Source organism: Camelina sativa, chromosome 9, assembly GCF_030686135.1.
Source record: "Camelina sativa cultivar CO46 ecotype springtype chromosome 9, ASM3068613v1".
NCBI classification, from domain to species: domain Eukaryota; kingdom Viridiplantae; phylum Streptophyta; class Magnoliopsida; order Brassicales; family Brassicaceae; genus Camelina; species Camelina sativa.
Window position 1 is genome coordinate 7,331,847 of NC_141888.1, and position 18,130 is coordinate 7,349,976.

The window sequence follows — 18,130 nt, forward strand, 5'->3', positions numbered from 1 at the left end:
CCTGACTTTTCCTCGTCTCAAGGAATTGGTAAAATCCTCTTTCCCTGAGATGGTGTTCTTGATGGAGACAATGCACAATAGAGATATGCTAGTTGATTTGCAAGAAGTTTTAAACTACGACAGAGTTTTCACGATCCAACCTGTTGGGAGGTGTGGAGGTTTGGCAGTTTTTTGGAAGAATAGTGTAAAAGTGGATTTCCTTTTTGCGGATAAGAACTTAATTGATATGCAAGTTCAGTTTGGAGCTTCCAGTTTTTTTGTATCTTGTATATATGGCGACCCAGACTTCAAGAAAAGACAAGTTGTTTGGGAAAGAATCTCTAGATTTGGTTCCAGTAGAATAGAAAGTTGGATCATGCTTGGAGATTTTAATGACATCTGTCATAATGGTGAGAAGATTGGAGGGCCTAGCAGATGTGCTTCTCTTTTTAAACCCTTATGCAATGCTTCAAGCCTGTGAGATGGATGAGTTGGCAAGTAATGGAAACAGATTCACTTGGGCAGGAAGAAGATATGATTTGTGGATCCAAAGTAGGTTGGACAGAGCTTTTGGGAATACAGAGTGGTTCGCTTCTTTTCCAGCTTCGAATCAACTTTTCTTGGAAATGCGAGGGTCAGATCACAGGCCGGTGCTAGTCAATTTAATGGTTTCTCAAGACTCCTACAATGGTCTTTTCAGATTCGATAGAAGACTATTGTACAGGCCGAGAGTGGAGGAAACCATTTCACAAGCTTGGGGTTCTAGAAGAGCAAACGACGACCATCCTTTAGTTAATAGGCTGCGGTCCTGCAGAAAGGCTTTGAGTTCTTGGAAGAGAGTTAACAATTTGAATTCCAAAGAAAAGATCAGAAAGCTTGAGCTAGATTTGGATGCTCACCAATCTGCCCTCCAACCGTGCTTTTATAGGGTCGTGTCTTTAAAAAAGGATTTGGCAAAGGCCTACAGAGAGGAAGAAATCTTTTGGAACCAAAAGAGCCGGAATGGATGAAGTGTGGTGACCGTAACACTAAATTTTTCCAAGCTTCAGTGAAGGAGTCCAGAGCGAGAAACAGGATTGAGAGACTAGTGGATATCAATGGAAACGACCAGTTTTCTGAAGGTGCAAAGGGTGAGGTTGCCTCTGCCTACTTCCAAGATCTGTTCAAGTCTTCAAATCCTGCTCCTTTTGGAAATTGGTTTCATGATCTCCAACCTAGAATTTCAAACCACATGAATAAGAGATTCATTGGGGTGGTTACGGCCAAGGAGATAAAAGACTCTGTTTTCTCTATCGATCCTACCAGTGCGCCCGGTGCAGATGGTATGACCGGCCTGTTCTTTCAAAAGTACTGGCACATTGTCGGAAATCAGGTGATTCTTGAGGTTCAGGAATTTTTCCGCACAGGTCTCATGCCTCAAGAATGGAACTACACTCTCCTTTGTCTCATTCCAAAAATTCCACACCCTTCTGCAATGCCTGACCTGAGACCAATAAGCTTATGCTCAGTAATGTATAAAGTGATCTCAAATATAATTGTAGAAAGGTTCAAGCCCTTCCTCCCCAACATAGTGTCTGACTCCCAGACTGCTTTTGTGGCGGACAGGCTCATCACCGACAACATCATGATAGCTCACGAAACGGTTCATTCTTTGATCACCAAGGATCCCTTTGCCTCTGAGTATATGGCAGTTAAATCTGACATGTCAAAGGCCTACGACAGAGTGGAGTGGTCCTACCTGAGAGCTCTCCTATCTGCATTGGGTTTCCATCAAAGGTGGATCACTTGGATCATGAAGTGTGTGACCTCGGTCACTTTCTCAGTGCTCATTAACGACAAGGCTTCGGGTATGATCATCCCAGAGAGAGGTTTAAGGCAGGGGGATCCTCTTTCCCCTTTCCTCTTTGTGCTTTGTACTGAAGGGCTCACTCACTTATTAAACAAAGCACAAGCGCAAAACAAAATATCTGGTTTTCAATTCTCTCCAGAGGGACCGATCATTCATCATCTTCTTTTTGCGGACGACAGTTTGTTCCTTTGTAAAAGCAACTAGAGACGAAGCATCCAACCTGCAAAGTATCCTTCAGGCTTACGGTGGGGCTACAGGGCAAGTCATTAATGTTAACAAGTCCTCTATTACCTTTGGAAAGAGGGTCCCTGAAAACATTAAACTGGATATTCAGACTCGCCTGGAAATTATGAATCAAGGAGGAGCAGGTTCGTACTTGGGTTTACCAGAATGTTTCAGTGGCTCAAAAATTCAAATGTTGAGCTACATAAAAGACAGAGTTCAGAACAAGCTCTCAGGATGGTATTCCAGAACCCTATCCCAGGGAGGAAAAGAGATCATGATAAAGACTGTGGCCTTGGCTATGCCTGTTTTTGCCATGTGCTGCTTTAAATTCCCAAAAAAGTCTTGCTCCACTTTATCTAGTGCCATGGCTGATTTCTGGTGGAGTTCCTCTGAAAATGTGAGAAAGATTCATTGGCAGAGTAGGGAGAGACTTTGTCTACCTAAAACTTTAGGGGGAATGGGCTTTAAAGACATCGGTCTCTTTAATCAGGCGCTTTTGGTCAAGCAAGCGTGGAGAATCATACATGATCCGGATTGCCTTTTTTCCAGGCTGTTAAAAAGCAGATATTTCCCACGAGGTAATTTCCTGGATGCAGGTATAGGATATAGACCTTCTTATGGTTGGAGAAGTCTTTTGCATGGAAGGGACTTGCTTGTAAGGGGTTTGGTCAAGAAAGTTGGCAATGGTGCTAGTATGCGAGTTTGGAGTGATCGCTGGTTAGATGATGGGGGGTTGAGGGCTCCCTCACCATTATCAACATCGACCTAAAGGTTAGCGATCTCATTGATGTTGTGACAAAGGACTGGGACTCAAGGATTCTTGATGACCTTTTCTATCCAGCAGATGTGATCAAAATAAAGGAGATAATACCGGTGTTTGCAATTGAGGATTTCTGGGTGTGGGATTTTAATAGAAGTGGGGCGTACTCTGTCAAATCCGGTTATTGGTTGGCCTCCAAGATAGAAAAGGAGGTTCTATTCAGAGAGGCATCAGCTTTGCCATCCATTAACATTTTAAAAGCTCAAGTGTGGAAGCTGCAAACGGGGCCTAAGATAAAGGTGTTTCTGTGGAAAACCCTGAGCAGAGCGTTACCAGTCGGGGATCTCTTAGCCCGCAGAGGAATGAGACTTGATGGAAGATGCTCAGTGTGTGGGATGGAGGGTGAATCCATTGCCCATGTTTTGTTTTCCTGCCCCTTGTCTAGACAGATTTGGGCTTTATGGAACTACCCTGCGCCAGACTTTGCTCCTGAGGTTGACTCGGTTTTTACACATATGCACCACCTTCTAAGTAATAAAGATAACCTTCTGTGGCCTTTGGAGATTAGAAAAAGCTTTCCTTGGATTCTGTGGAGGATTTGGAAAAACAGGAACACTCTAGTTTTCCAAGGAAAATCTTTCTCTCCAATGGAAGCAGCAATCAAGATCAAGGAAGATGTAGAAGTGTGGTTTGAGGCCCAAATTTGTGAGCAACCAGAACAGGTTACAACAGAATTATCATCTGTGTTGCAGAGGAATGATTCAAACCACAGAGCTATTGAGCCGTGGTCTCCTCCTCCTCAGGATTGGCTTAAATGCAATGTGGGGGTTGCCTGGTCAAAAAACAAACAGTTAGCGGGTGCCTCTTGGGTTGTGAGAGACACTATGGGAGTTGTTTTAATGCATAGTAGAAGAGCTTTCTCTAATACAAAATCCAAGCAAGATGCTATTTTGGCTACTATGTTGTGGGCAGTAGAGAGCATGATCAGTCACAAGTTGAAAAAAGTTGTTTTTGGCTTAGAGGATCATGCTTTGGTGACTGCAGTTAATAGGCCAAAGGCGTGGCCTTCCTTTTTGTTCCAGTCTTCTCAGGTTCTCTCTACCTTATCTCGGGTTGAAGATTGGATTCTGGTTGGTGAATCAGTAAACTCCAACAGAGGAGCTTCTCTCATTGCTCGCAGTGTAACAGACGACAGCAGGTTACACTCTTATGTGGCTGCAGGGTTTCCTTTTTGGTTATCAGGTCTGTTGAACAGTGAGAGAGTTCTTTCCTCTGTTTAATTTTTTGGTATATGTCCTAAGGTTGGGATATTCTTTTGTAAAGGCCTTTGGTGTACCCAGGCTTAGTGTTAGATGGGGTTCAAGTGACTCGATGTTTAGTCTTTTGGCCTTTGTATAGATGCAGACTTTCCGCAAGTCTTGTATGTAACCCTCTCTTACTCATCAATATATATTCTCAGTTGACAAAAAAAGAAAACGTCACTTATTAAACTGAAGAAAAAAATTACATTCTTATCTAACAGCCGATTTTAAAACCTCTTGAATACATTCTTACCATGAGTACATTGTCATTAGCTTCTTACCATGAGTACAATATTCAAGAGGTTTTAAAATTTTGTTTATCAATCTTATAAATTACCATATAATTTTTTCAAGTGTTATTTTTTCACTTATATGATTCCGACAATTATTTTCTATGAGATTTATCCACAAATAGGGTTATCACAATCCACCTTTACTAATGTATCACAACATCTTCATTGCATATCAAGACCGTCACTTTCGATAGTGTGGACCCTTGACTCCACACTCGTCTGAATTTGGTTGTGATACCACTTTTAATGCTTCAACCATCACTTTTTTTAGTAATTCCTATGTTCACTCCTAGTGTGTGGATCCATCTATATCCAACGGCTGATTTGACATGTCTGGAAAACTTTTAAAAATTTGTTTACCAATACTACAAATTATCCTATAATTTTTTTCTGTGTTTTTTGTCACTCGCACAATTTCGACTCCGCCAAAACATCTATTTTGAAACTATTAGTATAATCATGCTTAATTAATACTGGAGTTCTATGAGAACATTTGACAAAAAAACACTAAGTTAATATTGCTCGTATATTTTGTTTAATAATATATGGTATGTTAAAATAGTTATTGACCAATTAACATGTGAGTATATTCCTCGTATACAACCTGTTAAATAATGTATAATATAGGTCTTGACTAAATATAACATGTAACTATTCCTCGTGCATTACCTTTTTAATAATACATGATATGTTAATATAATTATTGACTAGTCCTCAGAATTCGGGTTTTTGAACCCGATTGGGTTTGAGTTTTCGGGTTTCGACATATAGAATCCATTTAGGTTTTTATATAATCGGATTGGGTTCTTTCGAGCTTGGGTAATTTGGGTAAATCTGAATTCAAACAAACCATAAACAAAAAAAAAAAAAAACCTATTTTTTATCTTTTTAGAAATTTTAGAACAAATCTATACTATTAAATGGGAAGCATTATTTACAAGGCAAAATGAATTCCAGAATATATAACATAAAATGACCCTGAATAAATTAAAAGGCATACAATACAAGAAGGACATTAAAGTAATTTAAAACGTCCAAACGTGCGGATCCGTATGTGAACCGGGATTCATTAATTCAGATTATGTATACTGTGTTCGGAGTCAGATTAATTATTCCCATTAACAAACAAAGTCCCTTGAATTAGTTAAACACGTCCGGCCCAAACGAAGGAGATCCAATAAGGCATTATCTAGAGTCCTAATAAATATAATAGTCCAAAAATCTCCAATCTTTCCAAACATAACATAATTTTTTAAATAAGAAATAATAACTAAAATATCGTCAACTACTAAGATATTGTATTCCTAAAAAAAAAATTCGAATAGCAATAAAAATGGAAAAACAAATCTATACTTATGTCCCCATAGTCACGCAAAAATTAAGACTTTTCTAAATATGTAAAATTAACAAATTTTGCAAAATTATCAAATATCATTAATAATGAAAAAAGAAAACTATACCTGTGTCCCCACAGTCACGCAAAATAAGGCAATTCTAAATATATTTTTGATAAGGGGCCATTCTAAATATGTAAAATTAACAAATTTGCAAAATTATCGGCTGCAATGTTTCTAATAATAACAATAAAATATTATATTTAGGAAATATCTTAACAATAAATGAAAAATTAAGAAATTTATAAAATGTTTTGGGCAAAAAATATCTTAACAATAAATGAAAAATCACAAACATATATTTAACTTATGTCATACCATTTTCCTATATATATAACGAAAATGTATGTTTAAAGCCTAGAATATTCTTTTTTGTTTTTCAATTTCGATAGTACATATATTTTTTGTTCTACAGTAGAACCTCTATAAATTAATACTCGATAAATTAATAATCTCTATAAATTAATAAATTTCTCTGGTCCCAAGTTGGGACTAGTGTAATTTTTGACACTATTCGATAATATAATAAAATAATAATTTTTTTGGAATTCCTTTGTAAATATATGGTCCCATCAATAATATAAATTAATAATTATATAAAATTATCTAAATATATGTATATATCTACATATTAATTTTTATTAGAATTCATTTTTAATATTTTTACTATATAAATTTTTTTGAGTGCTATCTTCAAAACATGATAATTGTTATTGTCATTGTAATTGATTTTATAAAAATATTAGTTATAAAGATTAAATCTTATTTTTAATATTTTTTTTACCAGATTTGGAAAGTCTCTCTATAAATTAATAATTATTAATTTATCGATAAATTAAAACCTCTATAAATTAATAAAATTTCATGGTCCCGACTTTATTAATTTATAGAGGTTTTACTGTATTTGCTAATTTAACTATAATCTAATTTTGAGGTTTTTTTATTCTTGATTTCTCCGTTGCATGGAGAGAGTTGTTTCCCCAGCTTGTGTGTCAGTATCTCTTCAAAACTATGGTACTTTGATCTATTTATTTTTGAATTTTACTTAGTTTCTTGACTTGGGTGAATTTTATATTATGTTAAGTTTAATCTTTATTTTGTATGACACACCCTTTGATTGAAAGAGTTTATAAATTGATTTACTAAATCATCAAAAAAAGTTATAAGGATATTGAGAAGAGCATGAAGAGTTTTTCATAGAACATGGATCCTCGAATCAACTCATCGAGCTGTAATTATTTTGTTAAATAATGATGTAATTTTGTGGTTAGTATTGAGTTTTAAGGTGACTTTTGTGTATTATTAATTTGTGTGTTTTGTTTTTGTAGATGGCAAACTTTGGTTCAATAATTTGGACTTGGGAATCAAACTCATGTATGTAATATACATAAACATTAAGATTCTCATTGTTGTTAATATTTAAAATATTTTTAAATTAGCTAATAATGTGGGTGGGTTTATACATTAGTTGAGAAGTATATGAAACTGTCATCTTTTTTGATCAAAACGAAATTGTTTTTTAGTTTTATGTTAATAAATGTTTTATGTTCATACCGAGAATAAATGACTAATAAACCTGAAAATTATGTACAATTCCAACTCATCCTAAGACAAGCATCACACAAGAAGAAAGTATGAAAACCATTTTATGATAGCTTGGCTGCAGTCACTAAACACACATAAGGATGTCCATATTTTTTGTGAGATTAGCAATGTGAAGAAGAAAGCATGCATGTTGAAACATGGAGTAGTAAAATCAAGGGACTTTAATTATGACGTGAACAATATACTTACGTGAAAATCGAATAAATAATGCAAATCGACTTGTGATTGATTTTATTGTGTTTAGACTTAAACAAGCAAACAACATGTTGTATATAAGATTTGTGCATCCATCCACACGTTTAGTATAAGATATATATATATGTGTGGTATAAAATATAAAGTGTTTATTGATATATTTTACAAAGATATTGTAAATTTACATTTTTTTGTTTTCTATTTTACCAAGTGTATAATAATATTGTTGAATGAAGGAAAAAAAATGGACTCCTAGAATATCAATAGTTTTATGCCCAATATTTTTGAAAATCATTTTTAAAAGTTAACAGATCAGATTATTAAAGTTAATATTCTATATATATAAACTTCTTTAATTTGATGGTATATTATTTGTTATTTCCAAAAACGACTATCTAATTGAATATGTCCATTATAAAATCATTATTTATTTTTTATTTCAAAAAAAAGTTTATCAATAATACTAATTAATTTTGATTATAATAAATAGATTAAGACCAAAATTTTTTTTTTTTTTTTCAATTATGAAAACAGTTATTATATTTGTAATATATAAGCTAACCACGATTTACTATATTGAAAAGTAGTATATTCTTTATATAAATTTTGGATTTTAGATTTATTAGTATCTCAAAAAATTTAAATATTATCAATTTCCAAAATATTAATTCAAAATATATACTATGTTAAAATTTTGGTTCATAAGTGGAAAAAAAACAATTTTTAACACTTAAGAATAGTTTTAGTGGATTAATATCATAACTGCTACGATTCTAATAAATTCTATGGTGAAAGGGTTATAATTTCATGTTATAGATTCTATACACTAAATATATCTACAAACAAAACCCACACATACGTGAGGATCCAAAACACTTACTTATTTCTTTATCTGATAAACTAAAATATATAATATGAAATGTGTAGATTATTATTAAAACCACGGTTATTAGATGGAAATCATATATAGGACGAAACATACTACTTTTGTTTTACTATATTATGTCCTGAAATAGATATACTGTCTTTCTCTTACTGTTTTTTTTTAATGTAGTTTATCTTTATATATAACAAAGACAAAACTGCTCACTTTTTTAGTCTAAACCAAATTATAAACAAATTGAATACTTAACTGGTATGAGTGCGGATTATGAATGTTAACATTCCTAAAAAAAATATGTTTACAAGCATAATTCCACATATATGTAATATATTATAAATCTAATAGCAAACTTATTTTTTGAAAGCAAACTTAATTTTTGAAATCAATCCCGCACGTACGTGCGGGTCTGAATCTAGTGTATATATAAACATTTAACATTTCACATTAAAACAGAAAAACTAAGATGGCAAAATAGTAAAATGACAAAATGGTTTAAGATGTAAGTTTAAATGCTTAAGGTATGGGTTTGAATTCCCTTAGGTGCATTTTTACATTCAGTTTGGGTAGTTCAGATACCCGATCAGATATTACATACCAGTCAAACCAAACTACCTATTTTAGATCGAATTTGGGTTTAGGTTTCGGGTATGGTTAATATGCTCAGGCCTACATGTGGGTATTGCTGCTCGTATATGTATATATCGAATTAAGTAGAAAACCACATGGAGCTATGTGTTCATCGGACCATTATCAACCCGTATTTGCTGCAGGGTCGGTGTCAAAACAAGTTGTTGATTAGCTCATCAACTCAGTTCAACTTTATGAATTCGAACTTTCTTTTTAAACTCACGTAATAAATGAGTTATATGATCGAGTTTAACCGAGTCGAAAATTATATAAACGAATTCTAACAAATTATATAAGTAAACCGCAAATTAAACTCTTTCTCATAAAATGTTATTATTATGTATGTTATAAATATATACAGTTAAATATTACAACTAAAATCACTGTGTACGAATCTATATATACATTTTTGAAGTACATTTTGGGTTCTACCCTTTTATTTGTACTTATTTAAAAAGTTATTTGCAAAATTAATCCCTAAAAATTTGCATTAAACACAATAAGTATATCGATTTTATAAATCTTCAACCTAACAACAAATATTCTCAAAAGATTTCAAGTCATTTTTAAATAGAAATACATTAAATCAAATATCTCATATTTGGTAAGTTAATATTGTTGCACAAAATCTTAATAAAAAACTAATAAAAAAAAACAATAATCACTTAGATTGCTCTCCAAGCTAAAAGAAGATTTCACTACACGATTTTAAATTATTCTCCAAGCTAAAAAAATATTCACTAGAAGATTTTATTTTGTTAATCCTAAATCGATACTCTTTCATTATATAAAGTTATTTAGTCAATGAAAAACATCCATTTAATCATCAACAGCAACATTAATGCCCCAACGTAACTGATCCTTCCTCTGTTTTGTGAAACAAGTGACGAGGAGATTGAATCCTGTGTACGGGGGAGGCATCATTGGTCTCACAAGCTGTTCATGAAGCCGGATGACATGCACTAGGTTACTCTCAAATCTATGACCTCTTCACTTTAGTTTCTTGCTCTTTACTGCTTTAGTAATTACATAGTTGTGTAATTTGCTTCTATTTTTCTTTGCTTTCATGGGTTAGGATCTTACTAAGGACTCTTATGGACAAAGAGATATGCATAAATTTTTACGTCTTATTGTAAATGATTACAATGGTTTTCAGATCCATCTCTAAAATGTGATTTTATAACAGACTAGGTGATACCCCGTGCTACAGCACGGGATTATATATTTTGTTAGTTTCTTTTTTGTAATTTATATTTTTGTAATGTAGTTTTTTATTTTGACTTATTTTCTTTGTTTATATAGTGTTTATTTATATATTTGGTGTTATACAGTAAATTGGAAATTCTAATAGAGTAAGTAGTTTGTAGAATGTAGCTTGTAGAATGTAGCTTGTCACCGCAATATTGGATAGTAGTTTTGTAGTAAAATGCATTTGCTTGATAGGTGGCTGGTAATACACAACAAAATCAGCCATAATAGCTCAATAATTTTGATCAAGCTAGGTATGCAATGGTTAATAACCAATTTTCAGTGCATAAGTTGTATAAAACTCTAAATTTCAGAAATGTAGTTTGAGCGAACGTATTAGAAAAGTAAAAAAAAAATGATTATAATTAAAATTTTCTGCTTGTGTGTTTCACTTTTTTGGTGTGATGAGCTCTGGTGAATGAGCAGTATTTATAGATTTATAAGGAGATCCTAGGGTTGTAGGTGAGTGATTAGCAATATATGGAATATGCGAGTAATATACCAATGATTAAGAATATGCAATATTGGTTTCCATTTGCTATTAATTATATGATTTCCAGTTTCCATATAATCTAAATCGAAGATGTAATTAAGATATTCTAGTTTCTATAATCTTAAAATATTGAATGTTGTTTGATTTGTTTAATTAGCATTGAAGATCGATATAATTTTGGGAACAAAGATATGGAAAGATTATCCTGATTTATGCTTTATTTAGGATACTATTATGGTTCTTAGAATCACAAAATATTCCTTTTTTAAAGATTATTTGTTAAGATCGAATCTTGGTAATTAAGGAAATATCCGAATTTTTGGTAATTAAAATTTATGGTTTTCATTTAAATACCTTAAAGGAAAATGAAATCAGAGTGTTTGCCTATAACGAATAACTCTGTTTGGGATCTTAAATAACTAATCTTGAATGAAATAATATACTGGATCCGAAATTGATTATTCTAGAGTACAAACATATCAGTGGGTTTTTTCCTTCTGTAGTCGGATATTTTAGGATCCGCGTCCCGACCCATATTTTTTTAAATGATCAACCGAGGGTATTTTTGTCATTTAAAGAAATCAAAACTATAGGTTAATTAGATTAAATTTTTTGATTCTCTAATCATTTTTTTTAATGAAAAACCTACCAAAACCAAGTTATGGTCCATTTTGAGTCTAGGGAGTATTTCTGGTTTAATAGTATAGATAAGTGGAGAAACATTTGGTGAAGTAAATATTTAAGAGCAACTGGCTGAAGTATATTATCGAAGACATAAACATTTGGTTTCGCTGTAACATTCGTTTTGTTTTGTTTTTGGCATCACAAAATAATATGTTTAAGTCAATGTTCCTAACTTATATGCTTAGCGTCTGTTGTTGTGATTGGAAAGAAAATCTGAAAGAGCTTAGCGTCTCATATATGATATATCCGATCGTAAGTATTTCTCTGTATCTTACAACTATGCAAAGTGCAACAATACAAAATAACAAATTTACTTTGCAAACATAACAACCCAACAACAATACATATAATTTTCAACTATATTAATAATAATATAATAGAAACATATTTTTGAAAGTGTGAAAATTGACCTAATAAACTGTAAATCATTATATTAAACAATAAAATACAATTTTGTCATGCTACCACAATATTAAAATATATTAATTAGTAATTGTTTTATTTTACCTATTTAGCACCAAAAATATATTAATTACTAAATTATATGTACGGGTGTAATCTATTAAATTACTAAATCTATTTAGATTAAAACTATGTGATTTTATTTTTGGTGTTTTTAGATTTAGATTTAGTAAAATATATTAATTACTAAATTATATGTACGGGTTAAATCTAAAAACACCAAAAATATAATCACATAGTTTCTATACTCAATAAACAAACGTTAAAAAAAAATTTGTACCTAAATCTAACGTTAAAAAACCCGTACCTAAAGTCGAAAACCTAAACCCGTACCTAAACCCGTACCTAAACTATGTGATTATATTTTTGGTGTTTTTAGATTTAGATTTAGTAAAATATATTAATTACTAAATTATATGTACGGGTTAAATCTAAAAACACCAAAAATATAATCACATAGTTTCTATACTCAATAAACAAACGTTAAAAAAAATTTGTTATATATATATAAATAAATCTTTACTATCTCTTTTGGCACTTCTAATTTGTAATTACAATACTAACTAAATTACATATGTTTTACAAATTAAATCTAAAACACCAACAATGCCTAATCATATAATTGAAATATTAAATTATAAATTGTAAAAATTTAATACTAATATATGTACTTATATAAATATTATCCCGCGGTGTACCGCGGGTTAAAACCTAGTAGATCTACACAACAACAACATACATTTAATATTGGGGAGACAGGAACAGTATTTCCTCCGAGCGATTCCCCAATGCTCAAGTTTAATAGTATTGGCCACTTGACTAAACCGATTGATAAAGTTGACTAAATGGAAATAGGGAGCAATTCACGTGTTTAGCATTTAGTGTACACCCTATTTATTTTGAGATCTATATAATTCTTTTTAAAAATAATACAGTATATAAATATTATGGTTCTTCACAAAAATAACATGCAAGTATTCCTCGTACATAATCTTTTATTCTTTTTGAATAATGCATCACTTATCTAAACGATTAAAAGTCTATAATTGGTGACCAGAATTTAGGAAAAGAATGAGAAGGAATGTGATATTCCTCTTTATTCCACAATTTTTTTATCATTTGGTAGTAATATTTTTTTCTCTACATTCCTCTACATTTTTCAAACACTAAGGAACAATAGAACAAAAATGTTCCTCCCCAAAATTGATAAGGAACAAATGGAACAGAAAAAAAGAACAAATAATAAAATTCGTTTTCATATTTTAAAATAAATAAAACAATATATTTGTTAATAATATTTCAATTTTCTAATATAATAATTTTCATATTTTCATAATGTATTGATAGAAAAAATAATTTTGATATGAATTTCATGTTATAATAATCTTAAGCCTCTATTTGAAAAATATATATATAGTAAAATAATTTTAAGAGACTCATATTTATATCGTAAATAAAAACTAAAAATATTTTAAATTACCTTTAAAATTGTATTGTAGGTTAATATTAAATAACACATATCTAAAATTTAATTTACAATTTTTATTGAATTTGATTTATTTAATATTTAATATATTTAAAAATATATTTATTGTTTAGTTACCATTTACTATTTTATTATTTTTCTGCAGATTTTCTTTTCATTCCTCAAAAGCTGTTTATTCCATTACACATTGTTTTTTTTATTCCTTTTCTTTTTGTTCTTCTAATGGTAATTGATTCTTTGACTTGTTTGTGTGTTTTCGTGGCTCATGTGGCCTTGTTTGGTTGATGTGGGAGTCATGGTCGAGTTTGTGGTCACGACGCTGCCTGCTTCCGAAAACGGTACACTTGGATCGAAAGCTTGAAGTTGGGAGATAGTTACTCTCGCAGTTTAGAAAGATCGATCTTTGGACTAGGTAAACACTACTTATATGTACTTTGCAGTTGTTACTATGGCAACTGTTGGTAAGTTCTGATAACTGAAAACTTGGTGAATCTTTTTGCTTTGTTTCGGTTTATATACCCATCCCCTAACTTGGTAAGTTTCTTTTCATGCAGGTATAGAGATATACACGTTGTTAGTATGCGGGAAATGATATTCGCCATGGTGTACATCTCATTCGATGTGATGATAGGAGCTTACTTGGTTGGTAAATGGTAACATGACAACTTTGATAGTAAAAGGTTCGAAACAGAAAGATTCTGGGATAAGATGGCAGATATCATGCGGTATATGTATATATAGACACAAACTAGGCAGAAACATCCGTGGTCAGATCACAGGACATTTGCGGTTTCAGTACGAAAGTAGCTACACCAAGGTAGCTGTCAGATTCTGATGATGAGCAAATGTAAGCTTTCTTTCAAAACAAGAGTAGATGACACTAATCTAATCTCGAGTTACAACAAGTAACAACAGTCAAATTAAAACACGTTAAACCCTAACAAATTTTATCCAAATCCAGCAACAAAATATCATTGTAGCTTCACATTAGCGAAAGAACACACAGAACCTACATGGCATCAATCAGATCGAATTGCAAAAAAAATCTCCCTTTTTTCACGCTCCTATGTCCAAAGTCCCAACCTTTAAGCAAAAGAACAAATAAGACGGAACAATTCCATATTAAGCAGTACAATTATTTTTTATTTTTTCTTGTAACAAAAAAATAAAGAGAACTCACGATTACTGAGACTTCTTTTGATGCGGAATTAGCTAGATGGTCGAGAAAGGATCGTTGAGAAACAGTCTCTGGACAAAAGAAAGAAATTCATAATCAGTACATGATTAGCAAATATGATGTTTTACAATATTAATTCAACAATAAATTTTTAAGTACTTCCCTTGGGAAATTTCATAAAAATAATAATTAATGTCGTATAAATTTTAATAAATTTGTAAGTATTTTCGTTTATAATTACATATATTATTAAGTATATTAGTTTTTAGATTGAATAAATTTTCAACCTATTTTTTTTATTTTGATTAGTTTTATATCATTAATTTATTTTGAAAACAAAAAAATTACATTTACAAATGGTTCCTTGATACTAGGATTTTTGTATGTCCTAGCAGGTTCAATTAACCTTATGCAGTTGTAATACTTAAGGTGTCAATCCAGTTGGGAAACTTTACTAACAATTGAGATGCAATCAAGAAATCACAAGTCAAACCAATTTAAAGAGAGTGTTTGTCTAACAATCCTAGAATGGTCAAAATGCAAAATGGAAATGAGACATAGAACTAGAAACGAGAATGCATGACGAGAAGCGAAAATGAATAAAAACAGAAACAAGTCTGAGCATGAACTAAAAAGCAAGAAACGAAACAGTCTCAGGAATGTAATAAAAATCAGAAAGAAAGAGGTTCTAAGGATGGGAGTAATTGATGTCGGTGGAGTATTATAGTCTATAGAGTGTTTAACATGCCAAAAGCAAACCATCCCTAAACAATGAACATCACTTCTTAGCTAATCCAATCTCTTGGCAGAAGCTACTCAAACTCAACCACTTCCAAACCTAGCTCTCGCTAGAGAAACATGATCAAGCATGGCATGAAAAACAAGTTCATTCACGTCAACAAACATCCTAGACAACTAATCTCTTAGGCTAGGAACGTAAGTCTCTAGCACTAGTTGGTCAGACATTTCATCGAACACCTTTTGGATGCGGAAATGTCTAAAACCTAGTTCCAATTGATCAGAGAGAAACTAGTATTTCTAACTCTAGTCCAGAAGGGAATCATACAATCAAAGCTTAAACACTCTACATCCTAAGATCCTCCACCTAATCTATCCCATCCTCAAGGACAACTACACTACTCAGATCCGAAAATCATCATCAAGGATGCAAACTCGGAAAATATTGAATCAAGCATTGTAGGATAAATAAAAATAAGATTGAGAACTTTGTAGACAGAATCAAATGCAAAAACTGAATAATCTCAAAGATATCGGAATACAAGTCTCAGAACGTGTTTTGTGGCTCGGTAAAAACCTTAAGGAAAAGAAACAATATGAGATAAAAGATCCGCCGTCTCTGCAGAGACTTAACAAAATGTATATATATTAGTCCAACATGGAAAGCCCTAAAACTTAAAACGACAAGGTAAAGAGTCGGTTTGGGAATTCCCTGAAGCGTGTGAGACCAAACGTCTTTCTTCCTGAAATGTGCGATCGAATCCGTGCGCGTTGAGTGGAATGCAATGTCATCGTGGCTCGACCTAAGTGGCTCGAGTGAAGTCGACTCGAACGGTGATGGTGTTGGCTCGAGTTAAGCCAGCTGGAGTGCGTGGCGAGTGAGAGTGGCTCGGACGGATGGCTGGAGTGCGTGGCGAGTGAGAGTGGCTCCGACGGACGCGCTTTCAACGTCTCCTAAATACCTGAAACTAGATACGGACCCGCACGTACGTGCGGAGATATTTTCATAAGTTTTTTTTTATTTCTAAAAGAATTTGTTATATTGTTGTTAATTACATATTTGTTTTGTGGGTTTGTTGAGAGTTTTTATTGTAAAAATATTGTATTACAAATATTATGCATAGTTGTAAAATAAAAAAAAATAGTATGCATAGTTGTAAAATAGCTTCCGGGGATAAATTTTTGGATCAATTTTAACATAAAGTTTTTCTTAGTCCTTCATACATATTACAATTACGTTTGGCAAAGCTAATGGTTGTTGTAAGTCTTCTAGATTCGGACTCGCACGTACGTGCGGAATTGATTTCAAAAACTAAGTTTACTATCCTGTATGCATTATATTATATACATGTGAGGTAATACTTGTAAACATATTTTTTAGGAATCAACATTCATAATCCAAACTTGTACCTGTTTAGTAATAGATTTGTTTTTAGTTCAGTTTATACAAACAGAATAATTAAATTTGTTTTTGTTATAAGTAAACGACAAAAAAAAGAGAAAGGTGGTATGTCTATTTCGAGATCTCAGATTCGTCTCATCCCATATATATCATGTTTTCTCATTCATAACTATAGTTTAAATAATAAGTTACTGATTTAAAATATTATATTTTATTCCAACAGATTAAAAAATAACTAAAAGATTTGGTATAACATTTATAACCCGAACGTATATCAGTTGGGCATTTGGTACAAATTATTTCATATCTATTACAAATTATTATAAGATTTTAATACTATAGATTAGATAATATATACCTGAAAATTTATAGATTATATTTACTTATTTGGTTTATCATTGTAAGCTCGCAAGTAACCTGAAAGGCTGCGGGTTCACTGGAAAATTAAATAAATCTGTCCTGTTTTCTTTCTCCCAAAATTTTATTTCGAATTTTAGTTGTCCAACCTTAATTAGTGATGTAAGTATGCATGCTTTGAATTAATTTTGTGCCAAATAGGTAATATAAAAATGAGTTTGGAAAAAGAAAAAAAGCATAATTTAGAGTTTTTTTTTTAAGAACAATTCTTCTAAACATTTCAGTAATTTATATTACTGAAATTACTGTTGGGTTTTAAACGGCCCAAGGAAAAAAAATTCTGTCAAGAACTTTACTTTTTTGTTTCCGTCAAAGACGCATGCGGTTCTTCATCCTTCCTCTATCAGTCAAAGCAAGGCTCATCAGTCATCAACGTTAATCAGGTTCTTACAATTTTATTATTCTCTTGTTTTGTGTATGTTATTAAAGTTTTGAATCGAAGTGTGTTTTTAATTGTTTAGTTTTCTGTAAATTGTTTGTCCAACAAAAAAAAAGAAAAAAAAAAGTTTTCTGTAAATTGTTCTCAAACTATAACTATGAGAAACTGAATGACTCAGTGACTTCAATATCTTAATTTTTATTGTTTTCGCAGAATATCATTGTCACCATCACAACTCTTATTTTCTACGATTATTGATCTAGAATACCAAGTCTAGTAAATGATTAAAATTAAATATAAACTTTTTCTTGCAAATCCGATTATGGGTTCTAGGCATAATATTAAAGTGATGCTCGATTTTGTTAAAACTATTCTGATAATAGATGATTTGAATGACCTTTCTAATACACTTTTTTTTTGCCGTCAAATATACTCTCTTACATTGGAAAGAAAGACAAAATCAGTTTCTTTTTTGTCATGTTAATAAGTTAGACAAAAAGCTAAGCAATATGGATCTAGGCAAGAGAAGCATA

General features: G+C 31.8%; 2 protein-coding genes across 2 annotated transcripts; both read left to right on the forward strand.

Moving 5' to 3' along the window:
* Positions 1-461: 461 nt before the first annotated feature.
* Positions 462-989, forward strand: LOC147937866 (uncharacterized). The gene has a single exon (XM_087465312.1). It carries the CDS (start codon positions 462-464, stop codon positions 987-989), a length of 528 nt encoding a protein of 175 aa, XP_087321438.1.
* LOC147937867 (uncharacterized) lies at positions 986-4,093 on the forward strand. The gene is made up of 3 exons (XM_087465313.1): positions 986-1,826; positions 2,026-2,708; positions 2,825-4,093. The coding sequence occupies exons 1-3, from the start codon at positions 986-988 to the stop codon at positions 4,091-4,093; spliced, it is 2,793 nt and encodes a 930-aa protein (XP_087321439.1).
* The last annotated feature ends 14,037 nt before the right edge of the window (positions 4,094-18,130 follow it).

Excerpts from the sequence above, each read along its gene's own strand:
- LOC147937866 (XM_087465312.1), top strand. The coding sequence starts at position 462 with ATGGATGAGTTGGCAAGTAATGGAAACAGATTCACTTGGGCAGGAAGA.
- LOC147937867 (XM_087465313.1), top strand. The coding sequence starts at position 986 with ATGAAGTGTGGTGACCGTAACACTAAATTTTTCCAAGCTTCAGTGAAG. Across the intron at positions 1,827-2,025 it reads CATTAACGACAAGGCTTCGG|CAACTAGAGACGAAGCATCC; the intron begins GTATGATCATCC and ends CCTTTGTAAAAG. Across the intron at positions 2,709-2,824 it reads TGCATGGAAGGGACTTGCTT|GTTAGCGATCTCATTGATGT; the intron begins GTAAGGGGTTTG and ends ATCGACCTAAAG.